The sequence below is a fragment of the Sinohyriopsis cumingii genome, chromosome 14 (genome assembly GCF_028554795.1).
Source record: "Sinohyriopsis cumingii isolate HCF-2022 chromosome 14, ASM2855479v2, whole genome shotgun sequence".
Taxonomy (NCBI): Eukaryota; Metazoa; Mollusca; class Bivalvia; order Unionida; family Unionidae; genus Sinohyriopsis; species Sinohyriopsis cumingii.
Window position 1 is genome coordinate 43609736 of NC_142974.1, and position 18405 is coordinate 43628140.

At 35.6% G+C, this 18405-nt stretch overlaps 1 protein-coding gene across 2 annotated transcripts in view; it reads right to left on the bottom strand.

Moving 5' to 3' along the window:
- Positions 1–9850, bottom strand: part of LOC149783654 (thioredoxin domain-containing protein 5-like) — a 43428-nt gene extending 33578 nt beyond the window's left edge. For both annotated transcript variants that reach the window (XM_089931897.1, XM_089931896.1), the window contains exons 1-3: positions 9623–9850; positions 871–958; positions 46–207 (exon numbers count right to left, since the gene is read on the bottom strand). In XM_089931897.1, coding sequence (XP_089788023.1) covers positions 46–207; positions 871–958; positions 9623–9780 — 408 coding nt within the window. In that variant the 5' untranslated portion in view covers positions 9781–9850. The remainder of the gene's footprint in view (positions 1–45; positions 208–870; positions 959–9622) is intronic.
- Positions 9851–18405: the final 8555 nt, after the last annotated feature.

Consider the following 18405-nt stretch of genomic DNA (forward strand, 5'->3'; position numbering starts at 1 on the left):
AAGAAGATGATTTTTATGTATAAAAAAATAAGCAATGATCTCTACCTTTGTGAGTTCATCCACTACAAACTTCTGCAGTGACTCTAGATCACGATTTCCCCGATAAGGCACAACTTTGTTGTTCAGTTCCATATGGAAAAATTTCACAGTTGGATAACCTCGGACTTGTTGGTCAGAACAGACCTTCGTGTCCACTGTACAATCAACCTGCGGGAATATGAAAATTAAGACCCACTCATACTAAAGTTGTCATTTCCCTTTGTCCATCGAGTTAGAAGTTATACATTTTAAAAAACTGAATACAGATTTGGTTTTAAATTATAAATATATCATTGCAATTTTATATTAATGTTTTCTTATATATGCCATCTGACTTGATCACCTACATATCTTGCATATACAAATGATATTATGTTTTGCCACTGAAAAGAGATTGTAAAAGAAACTAAGAAAATGTAATGTAATAGTAAATTTGGCCCCACACCATAGTGGAGTATGGTGGAAAAATGAAACAAATCTTACCAAATACATTATCCGCTTGACGAAAAGGATAAAAACCAGAAATAAATTTTCATCTATAGTTGATAACAGAAAGTACGTAGAGCCACATTAATCCCATCATAACAAGCAACAAAACTGCAAAAAGACATTCTCTATAAAATAACACTTTTTTGTCAATTATGCTATGTAATTATCAATAATGCATTTCATCAATAAAAATATGGTATATTTCTATGAAAATACTGTACATTTCAGTCAATAATATTTATACAATATATTTATATCAATAGTATATCAATAACACTGTATACTTCAGAAATAAATGAATGAATTTCTTATCAACACTAATAAAAATGTTTTCATTGTTACCTTTGCAATGGTGACATCACTATCTTCGGTATTATAGAGCTTAGCTAATTCGTCCCATGTTGGGGCTAATCTTTTGCAGTGACCACACCTGAAATACAAAGATACAAAACCATAATGTATTTACAGACCCCAACTCCTATTATGCTTACATACTTCCATAACATATGTAATTTTCTGATGGTGTATGAACAATTTATGTCCATGCAAATGACCTATATTCTTTTTTACATTTTAGTTATATGTATATTTTGTGTGGTTAAAGGGGATGGGTCACAGGTAAAAGCAGTTTTAAAATTCTTTTATTATCTGTAAGCTTGTGCATGACATACCCAAATACAGCATGCAACAAGATCTGCAAGCATAGAAATGTACCAGCAGATCCAGATCTTCCTTGTTCAAAGACGAGGGAATATTATACATTGGAACACTATACAATGAAACATTATACATTGGAACACTATACAGTGGAACAATATATGCAACAGAAGCATACAGACAAATAGTTTGTTTTATTTTTGTTTCTTATAATGGCACTTTGTAACATTATTGGCTATAGCATACCAAGGAAATATGGGGACCCAAGGTGTCAAGTGTTCTAAGGCACCCACCTTTACAGATCACTGACATCTCACTTCTGTCTGTATGGGTTCTATCTCAGGCTTGGCTAGTGTGGGTATACAAGAAAGCTTGCCAGTGGCTTGCCTTGGGTCAATGGTTCTTACCAGGATTTTTCTGGGTTCTTCCTCCACCAGATAGGCTGGTCACCATAATGTACTGAAAGATGGCAATGAACTCAAGACAACCAAGGAAATTGGATGTAAGTGCCAATGGCTCTCTACCAATAGAACACATACCTAATTTCATTTCTGTGGCTTCTGAAAAATGAACACATTTAATTTCATTTATGTGGTTCCCAACAAAAAGAACATGCATATATAATTTAATTTCTGACATGCATATCATTTTGATTATTAAGTATAGATGTTACTGATATAATCTATATTTTCATTTATCAATCTTTAACTGTTTAACTGTTAATGATTACCCTATCTGAAACTGGTTAATCTGTGATCTAACATCACATAACGTGAAGTCAATCAAGAAGTATGCTGTATGCCTTAAATCACTATCAGAACAAACTGTTCTACCTCCAACCTGCCACCAAATAATGTGATGGCTACAGTGTTCACTTTAAATCTGAATGAATTGCTTATGACAAAGACCAGGGGCTAGACTTATAGCCATAAATCACTTCAAAATAAAATGTACTGACTCAACCTGCCACCACATAATGTGATGGTACACCTGGAACTACACCACTTGCTGCCACAAATCACTTCAAAATAAACTGTACTGACTCAATCTGCCACCACATATTGCAATGGTAGATATACAAGTCCATGTTGGCATTAAGTAATGTGTACTTTAATGAAATATTTTAATACGTAATCCTGTTCTATATGTACTTCCATGAATAATTTTAATATTCAATCATGTACTGTGTACTTCAAAGAAATATTTTTTTAAGTAATACTGTACAATGTGTACTTCAGTATTTAATAACTAATACTGTACAATGTGTACTTCAGTATTTAGTAACTAATACTGTACAATGGGTACTTCAGTATTTAGTAACTAATACTGTACAATGGGTACTTCAGTATTTAGTAACTAATACTGTACAATGGGTACTTTTTGTACACAATAACCTTGTACTCCTCAAGATGCATCTACATAATTCAGTTACATGTTTCCCCTACTGTGACAAACAGTCAAAACAAAAAAAGTATTGTAAATCACTGGAGGGTGAAATATTGGGCACAGTGACCTTATTCTATCTGAACATTGCAGCACTCAAGCAGTATTACAGTAAAACCTGTCTTGTGAGACCACTACTATGAAAGACCACCTATCTTGAGAGACTAACTGTCATGAGAGACTATTATTTTTTGGCAGAAGGGATGGTCCTTCAACACAGGTTCTACAGTATCACCTTTTTACTATAAATTTTAGATGTCCTATATATAGCTGCAGCCTACTCGGGACAATCAGTTTTCGTTGTAAATGGTCATATATACATGTACATATAGTATAATGTTTATGTATATACTAATAATAATAATAATAATAATAATAATGAGGACTTTGTATAGCGCCTAATCTTTAGAAGCTCTAAGCACTTTACAACATTAGACAACACCTACAAGATAAGAAACAATAATATTATTACAAAAACAAACAATATCAAATTAGAAAAACATTAAAAAATAAAAAACATGCTGAGAATATTTCAGGTAGGAAACATTATTAGGTCTTCAAGTTTGTTCTTGCAGTCGAAATAAGTGAGTTTTGAGAACCCTCTTGAATGTGATCACTGTTTTTGTGTCTAAGTTCAGTGGGCAATTCATTCCATGTTGATGGGCCCTGGCATGCAAAAGAATGCTGTCCATATGACTTTGCTTTCATAGTGGGAATAATGAGTATACAATTGTCAGAAGAGGAGCATAAGTATCTTGCTGGTGTGTACACATGGGTGAGGTCAGATAGGTATGTTGGACTAGAGTCCGTCAGTGAAAAGTAGCACAGAGAACAAATTTTTTGTTTGATTCTGGATCGAATGGATAGCCAGTGTAGGGTACAGAGCAGCGGGGAGGTGTGCTTTGATTGTGGTACTCTTAAGTATCATCCGAGCAGCTGTGTTTTGAACTTTTTGAAGTTTCTGGAGTAGATATTGAGATGAACCAGACAAAATTGAGTTACAATAGTCCAGTCTTGAAAGTACTAATGAACACACAAGTGTTTAAGTGGCATCAACTGAAAGATATTTGCGAACTGAGCTGATGCATCTCAGCTCAAGATATGCAGCCTTGCATATGTTCATGACATATTGGTGCAATGTGAGAGTACTGTTCAGAGTAACACATTGGTTTCGTACTGATTGTGTGAATTTAATGTTGGCGTTGCTGATATTTATTGTTTGAGGTAAAGAATGTGACTGAGAAAGACTTTGTGTTGTGATCAGAATGGCCTCAGTTTTATCATCATCTGCAGCTTGTTACAAGTCATCCATGATTTCACATCAGAAATGCACCTCTCTACACCTTGGATGGTAGCATCAACTTCAGTTGGGTGGCTAGATTTGTATATTTGGGTGTGATCAGCGTACAGTTGGTGAGACACTGGATGATGATCTATGACACTTGAGAGTGACTGAGTGTACAGAATGAATAGAACAGGTCCAAGAACAGACCCCTGTGGAACACCACAAACTAGATTAACTGGGCTGGAGTGTATTCCATTTGCAGATACAATTTGTGTCCTGTTGACCAAGAAGAACTTGAACCACAGTAAGGCTGTATCATGAATGCCAAATACATGCTTGAGACGGTGAAGTAATATATCATGGTCTATTGTGTCAAATGCTGCAGACAGATCAAGAAGGGTGAGGACTGTAATCTTTCCGCTATCCAACGCAGAGAGAATGTCATTAACTACTTTTAAAAGAGTAGTTTCAGCACTGTGGCAAGGGCGATATGCAGATTGTACATTGCTAAAAAGACTATTTGAATTTAGATGATATACAAGCTGGGATAGAACAACCGTTTCTAAGATTTTTGAAATAAATGGGAGATTAGAAACTGGGCAGTAGTTCTTTAAATCATTATGGTCTAGTGTTGGTTTCTTCAGCAGAGGCTTTAAAATGGCAGTTTTGAAAAATGATGGGAATTCCCAGATGAGAGAGAGGTATTAATAACATCAGTTAGTGAAGGCAATACTGGATCTAATCACTCAAGCAACAGTGATGTTGGAATTGGATCAAGTTCACATGACTTTGGTGCACTGTTCATCATGACTGTACGTACGAAATCCATAGAGACAGGTTCAAATGCTGCTAATGGTTGCCGCTCAAATTCTGTACACCAACTGTATGGTGACGATGAGTCAATTGAAACTGTGGTGTCAAGCTTATCTCTAATGGTCTGTACTTTGTCACGGAAGAAATTTGCAAACATGTCCGGAAGGTCAACTGGAGAGAAGGTAGTTGGAAGTGGTGTCGATTTGTTCTCCCTCATTATAGTGATATCCACTGAAGCCAGATTATACTCTCCAGTAGTGAGACTGCCTTATAATGAGGTACATGTTAAATATATAGTACCCCTCAACATAACATTGTCTATCTAATTCATGCACAGAAATATTGGGATACTTTGCATGTTATGGATGAAAAGTTATAGTAGATTGCATGGCACATTAACACTATACCATAAATCCCTACCCCAACTAACCTAGATAATAAAAAAATTTTGGGCAAGTGAATTTGTATATAACTAGCTCAACTGGTCAACATTAGAGAGAAAAGGAAAATTTCAGAATCATTTTCCCTGAGTGAAAATCAAAATTGGCACCCATTTTGATTTTTGCCAATGGTAATTTCTAGCATCATATTGCCTGTTGTGGAATACAATAGCTGAAATTAGACAAATAAAATGATTGTAGCAACAGTTATTGTGATATCAAAATTTAATAAATATTTCATAAAACTACATAAATATCTGACTCATGAAGAAATGAAAGTAGGCAACTATTCACTTGTTTGATAGTTTCAAATAGCAGTCCATAGTTAAACCACAATGTACTAGGAATTGCATAATAAAGCAGGGTACTGTTAACAATGGAGCTGGACAGTCTTAATTAGCAGTTCATGGTATGACTATGTTGCATCATCAATTAAATAATTTAAGAAAGTTACTACTAGTATTAACATTGTACAGCTTACATGGACCTCCAAGCAAAGCTTTAATAAACTGAATTTAAAAAACAGCATCATCAACAGTGTTCAGACACATGACAGGAAGGGTCTGGATTCAATTCCTACTATCAGATCAGCCCAGAGTGGTTATGAAGCCACTGTACCAAAGTTGGCATTGCATCAGATTCATAATACAGGGGCACATGTTCAACACCCACCAATGCCTGCCAAGGTTGGCTACCTCCACATGTCCGAGAGAATGAACTCTGATCCATTTCCTCAGTATGATAAAGTCAATTATGAGTTGAAAGTGGCATTAACAACCATCCAAAGAATGTATTGCACAGAACCATGGGCAGGCCTCTTTACTTGATTGCACAGATGCTATAGTGCATCCTTGGACAGGTCTCTTTACTTGATTGCATAGATGCTGTAGTACATCCTTGGACAGGTCTCTTTACTTGATTGCACAGATGCTGTAGTACATCTTTGGACAGGCCTCTTTACTTGACTGCATAGGTGCTATAGTGCATCCTTGGACAGGTCTCTTTACTTGATTGCACAGATGCTATAGTGCATCCTTGGACAGGTCTCTTTACTTGATTGCATAGATGCTGTAGTACATCTTTGGACAGGACTCTTTACTTGATTGCACAGATGCTGTAGTACATCCTTGGACAGGTCTCTTTACTTGATTGCACAGATGCTGTAGTACATCTTTGAACAGGTCTCTTTACTTGATTGCACAGATGCTGTAGTACATCCTTGGACAGGTCTCTTTACTTGATTGCATAGATGCTCTAGTGGATCCTTGGACAGGTCTCTCTACTTGATTGCACAGATGCTATAGTACATCCTTGGACAGGTCTCTTTACTTGATTGCACAGATGCTGTAGTACATCCTTGGACAGGTCTCTTTACTTGATTGCATAGATGCTATAGTACATGCTTGGTCAGGTCTCTTTACTTGATTGCACAGATGCTATAGTACATCCTTGGGCAGGTCTCTATACTTGATTGCATAGATGCTATAGTATATCCTTGGACAGGTCTCTATACTTGATTGCACAGATGCTATAGTACATCCTTGGGCAGATCTCTCTACCTGATTGCACAGATGCTATAGTACATCCTTGGGCAGATCTCTCTACCTGATTGCACAAATGCTATAGTATTGGACAGGTCTCTTTACTTGATTGCATAGATGCTGTGGTGCATCCTTGGACAGGTCTCTCTACTTGATTGCACAGAAGAATGTCACGTCACTGTCTGAATTTTGATACACGTGTTCTAATTTGCTAACATGTCACTGTCTGAACCCTTACAAGGATATCTGGCCCTAGGGCAAGTTGACTGGAAAACTGAACATGCATTTGAAAGATTTTAACTTGCCATCAGCTATGACAATGTCTCTAATAAAGTAAAAAATGTAATGTAAAATAAAAGATGGGCTGTATTGATGAAACTGTTTTATATTTATTTTTAAAATATAAAAAAAAATTATTTTATCTTTTTTTGGGATATTACTGGCAAATAAATACATATCTAACAGTACACGTACATGTATTAGAAAACAGGAAATGTATGAAATATGTAGATAACATGAACAGCAAAGACAGGTAACTGAAACATACATGTGTAATATATAATCCCTACATATACATAACAGGCTCATCTATTTAATGGTGTCAACAACAACAAAAGTTTTACTTTAAAAAAAAGAGTGGATTTGTATGGATCTATTTAGTTACACACCTGAATCACTTGAAAAAAGAGTGGATTTGTAAGGATCTATTTATTTACATGCCTGAATCACTTGAAAAAAGGGTGGATTTGTATGGATCTACTTATTTACACACTTGAATCACTTGAAAAAAGAGTGGATTTGTAAGGATCTATTTATTTACATGCCTGAATCACTTGAAAAAAGAGTGGATTTATATGGATCTATTCATTTACACGCCTGAATCACTTGAAAAAAGAGTGGATTTGTACGGATCTATTTATTTACACACCTGAATCACTTGAAAAAATCTTATTTATATCCATATCATTATTTATTAATTAACCCTTTACCTCATAGAGCAAAGTTACCCAGTGCAGTGTGCTGTAAATAGAACACCTGTTACCTATTCGACTACATATGCATAGCCTTGCCTGCTAACTGTTACGCAATGTAGTGTATGTTATGTTTAACAGCAATTTGAACCATTTCACATTTTTGGAACACATCTATTATGTGTGTAAAAATTTAAGAGTAAAGTCTGATTGTTATAGCTGTATAATTATTTTTCACAGAAGAATTTTGTGTGTGCTTCAAAATCTTGAGAGAACTACTTCACCGTCATGTCTGTGAAGCCGCACAACCAACCATAGCTGCCATTTCTCATACTCTAAATTTACAAGTTTTTTGTCCGTGTCTACATCACTAAATCATCTGAATTTGATAATTTATAAAAACTAATTGCTGCCTACATGAATATCAGAGCCTTTACCCAAGTTATTGAAGCTTTCATAGTTGTGATTCTAATCGTGAAAACTTCATAAGTACTGAATGAAATCCGCAACCTCCATTTTGGAGAGTGGAGATTACAACCCAGTTACTTTAAATAGCAGATTTTGACCAAAGCATAAATAGTGGCCACATGATCTGATGTAATTGTCATTCGCAGAAATGAATGTAGTATCAAATGTTTTTTTCCCAGAATTGGCATTGCAAAAAAATGCTTAAAATGGCTGATGTTTACAGAAGGCGCTTCCATATGAATGGAGTAGAGGTGTCAAAAGGCACTTACATGAGGTAAAGGGTTAAACAGAAAGTTTGATACTATAGGCATCTTAATTATTACATATGTGACATATTGTCATTAACAATTATTACCTAGTGACCTTGAAATCAGCAAGTCTCTGACAAACAACTTTTTGAGAGTAGACATACCGAACACATTTACTTGGACCAGAAAGTTGGAAAAGCATCAATATGGGCTGCCAAGTGAGAGATATTCCTAAAACTTCTGGCCTATCATTCCAGTCAGTCAACCAGGAAACATGCTATATAATGCCCCTCTTGTAGCAGTAAGACATTGACCTAAACATGAATATCAGGGGTGATGTCTTACATTGTAGAATTAACATGAGAATGGGGCAGAGGTAAGTCTTACAATCCAGCTGGCTGAAATGCAGTGAAATCCGAGAACACCAACATCAGAAAAGTTGAAGTATCTTTCTTTAACCAAATGAATACAAATATTCAAATTCTCATTAAAGTGTTTAGATAGCTTCATTTCGTTCAAGATACTTATCATCCTTTTAATCTATTTCAGCATTCCAAGCTTCCATCGCATTCCAGCCAACTGAATTGCAGGTCAACACAACTTTAAAACATATCCATTTGCTTCTGTCTGAATTAGAATTTATTAGCAAAATGGATGAAAGAGTAAGGAAGGTCAAACTAAAGCAATATGACTTCAATTTGTAGAAAAGAATAAATATGGACTGCCAAGTGTGAGATATTCCTCAAAATTTGTCTTCTCATCATGTTACACAATGCTGTTATTTAGGCAGAAAGACGGCAACCTAAAAAAAAAAATACATCGTGGAAGAGGTCTCAAGTTTTGGGACCCGTCCACGATGTAGGGGTACTAATATTAGTACTATGTAATACCATGTACTACAATTATATTTTATATTTTAAAGTGCAATGAAGTGATAACTTGCCCTGAGATGTATATGTACATAGGAGTTTTACCAACTTCCCTCTGTAGTGGTTGCAGGACGTCATGTGAATAGTAATAAAAAGCCACTAAATATAACACTGATCTTTGGTACTAATTCTGCGATTCCGATATTTAATTTCTACTGTATTGTTTTTCAGTCAATACTATATTGATTATCTTTACTTATATATCTTATCATATATTCACTTATGATGGTAAAAACGGAGATAAGGTAATACATTGATTCTAAAGTATACCGGTCGCTGACGAAACGAAAATATCTTACCAAGGAGCAAAGAACATAACAAAATGCTTCTTGGCTTTGATGTTTTCTTCGAAATTCTCCTGGTTGTAAAGTACAGCACTGGAACTATGGCTGTCATCACAATGGACAACTATCATAGGCAATGCAAGTAAAAGGAAAAAAGCTAAAGTTGCATCCATTGTGCTTGTTACAGTTTCCGAGTCTGATGAAAAGATCAAAACGTGTACAACAAGTTCAACAGCACTGATAATGACGAGGGCCAAGATATACCAATTGTTATGGACTGGTACTTTACATTTTCAATTACAAACTAATTATCCTGATCAAGAGTGAAAAGCAGATCCTTGAAATTAAGACAGAAAATTCATATTTTCAGTTTATTTACCAACAACACCTCTAGTAAGAATTAAATATTCATTCGAAGTAGTCTCTTACGTGATATCGATAAATACTTACGGGACACAATGCTATAAAAGCATCAGATGTTGATAATATATATTCAAGAATTATATTACAGCAAACCAGCTTCATTGAAACCACTGAAATGCAGGTCAATGTTATTTGTTGTTTGTTTTTGTTTTTGCTTTTTTTAAAGTTACTGTTAAAGACCATTTTTTAAGTAAGAGTTAAAGACCAATTTTTCAGTTAGTGTTAAAGACCATTTTTAAGTTAGTGTTAAAGACCGTTTTAAGTTGGTGTTAAAGACCATTTTTTAAGTTAATGTTAAACCATTTTTTAAGTTGGTGCTAGAGACCATTTTTATGTTATTATTAAAGAACATTTTTAAGTTGTTGTTAATGACCGTTGTTTACCTTAGTGTTAAAGACCATTTTTTAACAGCTCTTGGTAAAGACCATTTACTTACGAAGGATTCCGCGTCATCCAGAATTTACACATTTCATGTTTGCTTTCAGGCTGTGACACATTCAATAACGGTACAGATACATCTGCCCATAAAGCTCTGTTGTAGAGGATTTAACGAGGATTAAAGTTTGAACTGGCGCCAAAGGCGAATTCCACAAAATGGGCATAGAATGATGTATTACTATTCCCCAGTATCCGAAAGACCATTCCCAGAAGCTGCCGACTTTACACCTGAAATGACAAAGATATATGAGCTGACAGTTGGACACTTTTTGCAGGGATCTAATGCAGAAAATGAATAGGAAACACTCTTGCTGCATAAATCGCAAGGCTAGGGTAAAACGTAAAAACAATATAATTCCTCCATATTTGTGGGAAATCTTAGGTGTACAAGGAGAAAATGGCTTTAATCCTGAGTTAATTTTTATTTATTTATTTTCAACAAATTGTTGAACCAACACAGCATGGTCAAGGGAATCTTACGAGCTTAGTTTTCATATATTTGTGGCGTAAAGACAGATATATCTTTAGGATAATATAACAACTCTTTGGACGAATCCACTGGGTATTTTGGACCTTAGGCAAAATCGTATGTGATGTGAATATTTCATCCATATTTTCGGATTGAGGGTTGTGGTTGGGATTGGGGTTGTGCTTGGCTTACTTGGCATTGGAAATAATACTGCTCTTTAGTTGACATTTCTAGATCTTCATCTACCCACCGGAAGCAGCATCTGAGAACTGAAGCCATTCTTGCCACTGTTCATGATCGGAAAATATCATACTAAATAAGTATGAACTCTTTCTCTTAATTGGAAGTAATATAGATCGGATTACGAGAACAGCTGACTGGTGGATGCACAGTTCAAAGAATGGAAATAACAGTAATACTCATAATAGTAAAAATTGGAATTTCTTTTTGCGACATCAGTTGGTTTATGTTAGATAATCGTTTTATTCGAGACATAAAATCCATCGATGATATTTTCAAGAGAGATTAGATTTTGAATCAGATATCTAAGTTTCTACGTAAATATCGTACACCGACCAGTTGCGGGTCATGTTCTGGTGACTTTTTAATTAGTCATTGTAAATGCATCTGGCAGCAGCCGACAGTGAATCAAATTGTACAGCTCACACTGATGCTGTTTATCCATGCTGTTCAGTATCCATAGCTTGAAGACATAAGACTTCATCTGATCTGTTGATAAAATTAGCGATTATGGTAATAATATAGGTAAATACCAAATCATCACGTAGGACAGTGGAAATCTGATTTTAATCAGATTGACACGTACTTGGAACCCGGAAGATTTACCCTTGCAAAGTAATTGAAATGTTTGTGGGTTTATATATCTTTAATTGTTAGTGGTATAATTAGCATTTATGTATGTAGATCGGAGTCAGCAAAGTGTCACAATTTGGATGTAAATTTTTACATTATCACTAGAGTTAAGCGACTTTCCATATGGCAACTCGTAGATGAGACTCGTTATTGACAGACAGGGCGGGGTGCCCCATTTGTCTGGAGATGTTTACCTCTCTACGACAACTCCCATGTACGCATGCTTTTTGTGAAAAGTGTCTTCAAGATTACATATCAACAAATATCGGGAACAAAGGAGGAGCTATGAATAAATCCATGTGCCCGGTATGCAGAGCTGTGACTAGTCAACCCAAAACTGGAAAATCTGTCAGAGAATGGCTTCAAACTTTCCCAGAATCGCCATTTCAGTAACAGCAGAGGCGAATGTGAAAGTAGACAGGCAGTGTGATGCGTGCCGATATGAAGGTCAATCAAACAATGCAGTGATTTTCTGTGTGGTGTGTAATGAAGGTTTATGTAGTATATGCTCGAAGGTCCATCAGAAAACTAAATCGACAAGGACCATAAACTAATATGCATTGACGAATTAACAGGTACATTGGAAAATCCAGTGCGGTTTGCGGAAGGGTTAGGTTCCCCGGACCATCAAAAAAAAAACAGATTGAATATTACTGTCAAATTCATGATGATGCTTGTTGTGAGGATTGTTTCTTTCTCAATCACAGATCATGTTACAATCTAAAGAGACTAAATGTTTATTGACGGAGTTGAAGAAATCGTTGATAAAATGAAGAAGATAGAGAAACATCTTCAAACCTTTCTAAAAAAGAATTGAATTGAGTCCAATATTTACGAGTTGGAGGCCGAAGTGAATAATCTTACAGCTGAAATTCTGGATATCAAACAGAGAATGAACAAGAAATTGGATGAGCTTGAGGCATTGGTGAAGACAGAGGGATATCGAATCTACAAAGAAGAAATGATAAATCGCCACGAAGAGAATCATCAATGTCAGGGCTTAATAAATGCCGTCAGGAATTCCCATACATTTCTAGAGACAGTCCTTCAATATGGGACTGACATTCAAAACGTTCTGATGTGTAAGAAGTCCTTGACACAATTTAAGCTCTACGCTGATAAAATCAGAGAAAAATATGAAGAAACAGAGTCGGTTACGGTACATCTGGAGCTTGGCATTCACTTGCATGATATCCTATCACAGGATTGCAGTAGCATAGCGAAACTTGAATCCATACCAGAACGCATGCAATTTCTATGCACAGCCATCAGTAGCAGCCCTCTATATTTTGGTATTAATAAACCTCTTGCAGAGTGCCAGGTGAAGCTAGAAAAAGTGGTGGAAATTCAGTGTTGGAAAAATGGATCACATGTACAGTGGTATTGTCCATCTTCCGGATGGTTGCGTAGGGTTGACAGATTTTAAGAACAAAACATACTGCCTGTATGATGTCTCATACATCATTGTCAGCAGTTACAAATTACATGAATGCCCTTACGATGTGTCTGATGGGGCACAATGAGGTCGCTGTGACCTACCGTAACAAAACAGTCCAATTTCTATCTATCAGAGACCTCTCCACCAAAGTCACATAGACGGTGACAACAAAGCATCGGTGTGATGGTGTGGCTGCCATCGACAGGTATGAGATCGCAGTCTCCGGTCCTGCAGATGACTTAGAAGAAATGTTACTGGAGTGTTATTAGCAGACAAGCACGGGAGACATGTTTTTATGCATTTGATTATTTATATACACACGTAACAAGCGTCGCTCTCAATAGAAACAATACACGCGTCTACATTTCTGGATTTGGTAGAGGTGAAGTATTGTTTCGGACTCACAAATGGAAAGCAGTACTTTATTTACTCCTCTAAGGACTTCAAAGATTTATATGGTATATCCGTGGACAGAGAGGACAATGTCTATATTGTAGGAAATAGATCTCAGAATATTCATAAATTATCTCCAGATGGAACAACGCTCCAGATAATTACTGCTGGAGTTCCGCATGACCCAAAAATAATTTCATTCGACAACAGCCATGATCGTTTTATCCTGATAAATGGGAGCGTGGAAGAACGTAGAAAGCTGCACGTATTTGACCAAAAATAGAATATGACTGTTTCCATGATACTGGATTTCATAAATATCAGTTTCTTTCTTTTTCGATATACATATTTGACACACATCAAAGTCAAATCACGATAATGGATACAGACCGCTATGAATGAACTTTTGTGAGATTTTATGATTCCTTTAACATTGATTAAGTGTGAATTTATACTTTTTGCCATTACTTAGTATGAAAAAAAGGAGTTTATTGGATATCCGAACAACTGACTTTTCACCTCGACTCTTTCTTTTTTTTTTACTGAGATTATCATCACGAAGGTATAAGAATCTAAAAATGCCGTCTGTTTATGCCCCTCCCCGCACCCCGCCAAAAAATTCCGTAATTTCTTATTAAAATGTAGCGGTTTTCATAAATAATAGAAATGTGAATTCATTCGCAAGAATTTTAGATATGCTGCACTTTCTGTTATAAAGTCGAAAACGTCTGCATTGTTGTAATTTTTGGACTGGACTAGGCTGCTATTATAAGAATTTACTCACATCTATAGCGTCGAAGTGAAACATTAAAATGCTGACAGTCGTCTTTCTCTGTACGACCTTTTTAATTTGACTTGGTGGTGTTACTTTTCAACAAAGGAAAATGCATTTTGAAATCGCACACAACTAGTACAAGTTGGATAGAGTTATATAGCTAGAGGGAATCAAATTATAGTTGATAAATACTATTACAAGTCGGATAAAGTTTTATAGCTAGAAGGAATGAAATTATAGCTGATAATACTATTATACGCATATAATTAATAAACTAAGCAAAGTACACGACGTCATATATTACTTCTTTACATCGTCTTATAATTAATGTTAATTCTTAACACCTTCATAGAGCAACGCAAACAATATCTAGTTTCCTCATCACCGAAACCCTACATTGATTGGAATCGTGTTATAACCAGAGTTCAAAATAAGAAGTTAAACATGGTTACTCAGCCTAGCATTTTATTAAATGTTGTAAAAAAATTATTTAAAACCTTCACAAAATAGTACACAAAACAGATCTTTGCGTAAATTAATATAAAATATACATATTCCAAACTTTATCAAGTCACGTGTCTTTATTGGCATGTCGGAACTGCATGCACAAAGTTCAGTTCACATTAAGAAATAACTTTGAACGTTAAACACTATATTGATGAATACAAAATTGTTACTTTATATGTTAAAAAACTGAACTATCATCAATTCAATATTTGGTATAATTATCCGTCATTCATAAGATAATGCTAACCATGGGGATAAATCCTTAGACCTTTCATATTTAATCAGAAGGAGCGATGAAGTTTACTGCAAATATATAGAAACTCCGCGTTATTACAAACGTCTTACACGGCAGAACACGAAGTTCACAAATTATTATTTAGCAGTTTACACTACTAGATCACTTGTAAAGACTGAAGTATATTTAAAAAAAAGCCTGTCAATAAACAAATGAAATGCTGCTGCTTACTGTATAGATGAAAATATATAAAGACAGCAATTTAGTTTGTCCAAAACAAATTATAATTTTGTCGTTTAATGTGGCTTTACCGAATTAAACTAATTTTAAGTTGTTTCTTCATGACCGAAGTACAGCAGTTACTCCAAAATACGAATCGTAAATTCATAATATCCACTTAATGTTTTACATCTAACTTCACTGATTTATTTAGAAAAGACGGTATTTCAATGTAGGTGGTTCACGTTGCACTGAATTAATAAGTTGAAGCTTCTTGTAGCCGTGTAGCTGTTTGCAGCAGCCATTCGATCCATGAAATGATTGATATGCAATAATGTGGTGATATCCGATTTTTTTTTGTGTGTAACGCTACATTTTGTAATGTATCCGATGTATGCATTTAACATCAAACTGTATTTGTTTAATTGTAGGAACACCTACAATGAACAATAGGACATTCCAGCCACATATGACAAGATCAATTTTATACAAAATTTGCTAACGTAAACTTTCATCAGACGTTGCGACTTTACCTTTTCAAGCAGTTCAGGTAAAAGTTTGGTTACAGGTAAGAAAAATATCCCTCTACCTTTGAACTGCAAAAATTGCACAATCCACTCCATCATTGCACTTCAGCAATGATTAGAAAAATATTTATACAGTTATTGTAGGTCATGAACCCGGACATTCTTGCAGCTCGTTATCGTCACTAAAATTACGGATATACATCAAAGTTCCAACTTTCACACATAACAGGCTTAATATTGTATATATAATATGAAAGTAAAATAATTCGTTTGGCAAAGGCTTGTTACGATACCTTACCAGGAGACGTGAAATCTGTAGCGAAAATTTGACATCGCTGTTGATTTCAACAACTTCGCTATGGAACGACTTAACCAAACCTTAAACGATATGTATGCTATCTAGCATTTCTCCTATGCAGCAGTCTAGTCATTTTCACAACGATATATGCTATCTAGCATTTCTCCTATGCAGCAGCCTAGCCATTTTCACAACGATATATGCTATTCAGCATTTCTCCTATGCAGCATCCTAGTCATTTTCACAACGATATATGCTATCTAGCATTTCTCCTATGCAGCAGCCTAGCCATTTTCACAACGATATATGCTATTCAGCATTTCTCCTATGCAGCAGCCTAGCCATTTTCACAACGATATATGCTATTCAGCATTTCTCATATGCAGCAGCCTAGTCATTTTCACAACGATATATGCTATCTAGCATTTCTCCTATGCAGCAGCCTAGTCATTTTCACAACGATATATGCTATCTAGCATTTCTCCTATGCAACATCCTAGTCATTTTCACAACGATATATGCTATTCAGCATTTCTCCTATGCAGTAGCCTAGTCATTTTCACAATGATATATGCTATTCAGCATTTTGCCTGTCGTACACTCAGTAAGAGCCGTGTAGCATATTTGCCTAACCTACTGTTATTTTAGAACTCAGTGTTCACTATGCAGTAAATGTCATACATATATCGAAATATCTGAAAACGTACTAGAAATTTTGTATTAATCTGGAACCATTCAAGCAGGGCCGACCGTAGGCCAATTGGATCGATTTGGTTCAATCGGGTCTCACACTCACATGCACCCCGCTCTTTAGTAATTTTAAAAAAAAATGTACCTGCTCTTTGTGTTTCACTTGAATCTGTACAAAGTCTACGTAAATGACTTCTTTCATCTTTGGGGGAAGATTCTGAATGTAAATTTATAAAATGCCCATTTACAAAACTGTAATTAGGTACCACATTAATTGCTGAAACGGTGGCATGGAGATCGTTATATCCACAAAATTATTTGTCTCGATCACAATCTTTCTCAAAAATCAACCTTCTTATGCATTCATATAAAAATAGTTTTTTAAAATGTTGAGATCAGTGGTCTTTCACATTTCACATGAATCTGTAGCCCAGGAGTAAAACATAAATCCTGTCCTCTTAGGGAAGGTAGAGACAGCACATAGACCATCTGGACTCATTCTGCACCAGCTTAGGGAAGGTAGAGACAACACGGAGACCATCTTGAATATTTGGGGAAAGTTGTGTCTTTATAATTCCATTCCAGAAGTGTCATATCGCAAATGAAACACTCTACTTTATCCCTTTCTCTGAAGCAGACAAATTGTCGACTCTTGTAAATTTTTTAGGGACTATGTTCTTTCAGATATTTAGCCTATTTCTGTCTGGATGTCTGAAGTCCACTGGCAAAATTACAATAGCCAGACAAAGCCACAGGAAACGTGTAGCTTTCTCTGATTTGTGCTCCTTGACCAACTTGTGGTATCCAGTCTGGTTTTTTGAATGTATGAGATCCCTAGAGGGGCATATTATATTGGCATCGCTAATGTCTGCAGAGGTTACATCATCACTCTGGTTACAGGGTAGGGCATCGTACTGGGCTTCGTTGAACTTGGACTCAGTGGTTCCATTACACTGTCCCGTCATTTCCACAATGATGTTTCTGACTCGGAACTCACTTCTTTTTTATATTGGACATCTGTGTGCAAGTAAGGTAACACGTTATAATCGATACATAGCACAAGTTTCTAGTGGACAATCTGATATATTTTATTATCCAATGATTGACGGTCGATTTGTTGAAACAAGAAACGTGTTTTTATGCGGATTCATCGTTTTCGCATGAAGGTCTGGATCTTGACCTTGCTTAGTACGTCCAAGTATACCGCTCGGCTCAAATGTTCTATTCAAAGTTTAAGGTAAGGTAAAGTTTAAAAAAAGTCACAGCAATTCTATGCAGAATGTTACGTACCATTTTTTCCACAAAGGACTAGAGTCACTCTGCATTTTTACAATAGACAAAACATACCCTTTCTTAACAAATATAAACACTGCATGTACAATGCATAACTTCAGTACATTTAATTTGGACGTTTTCGAAATTCACAATAAGAAAATGACACAACCTTACTGTAAACCGTAGCAATTTCTGAATTTCTGACTTATTTTGACAGTGTAGCAAATTTAATTTTTGC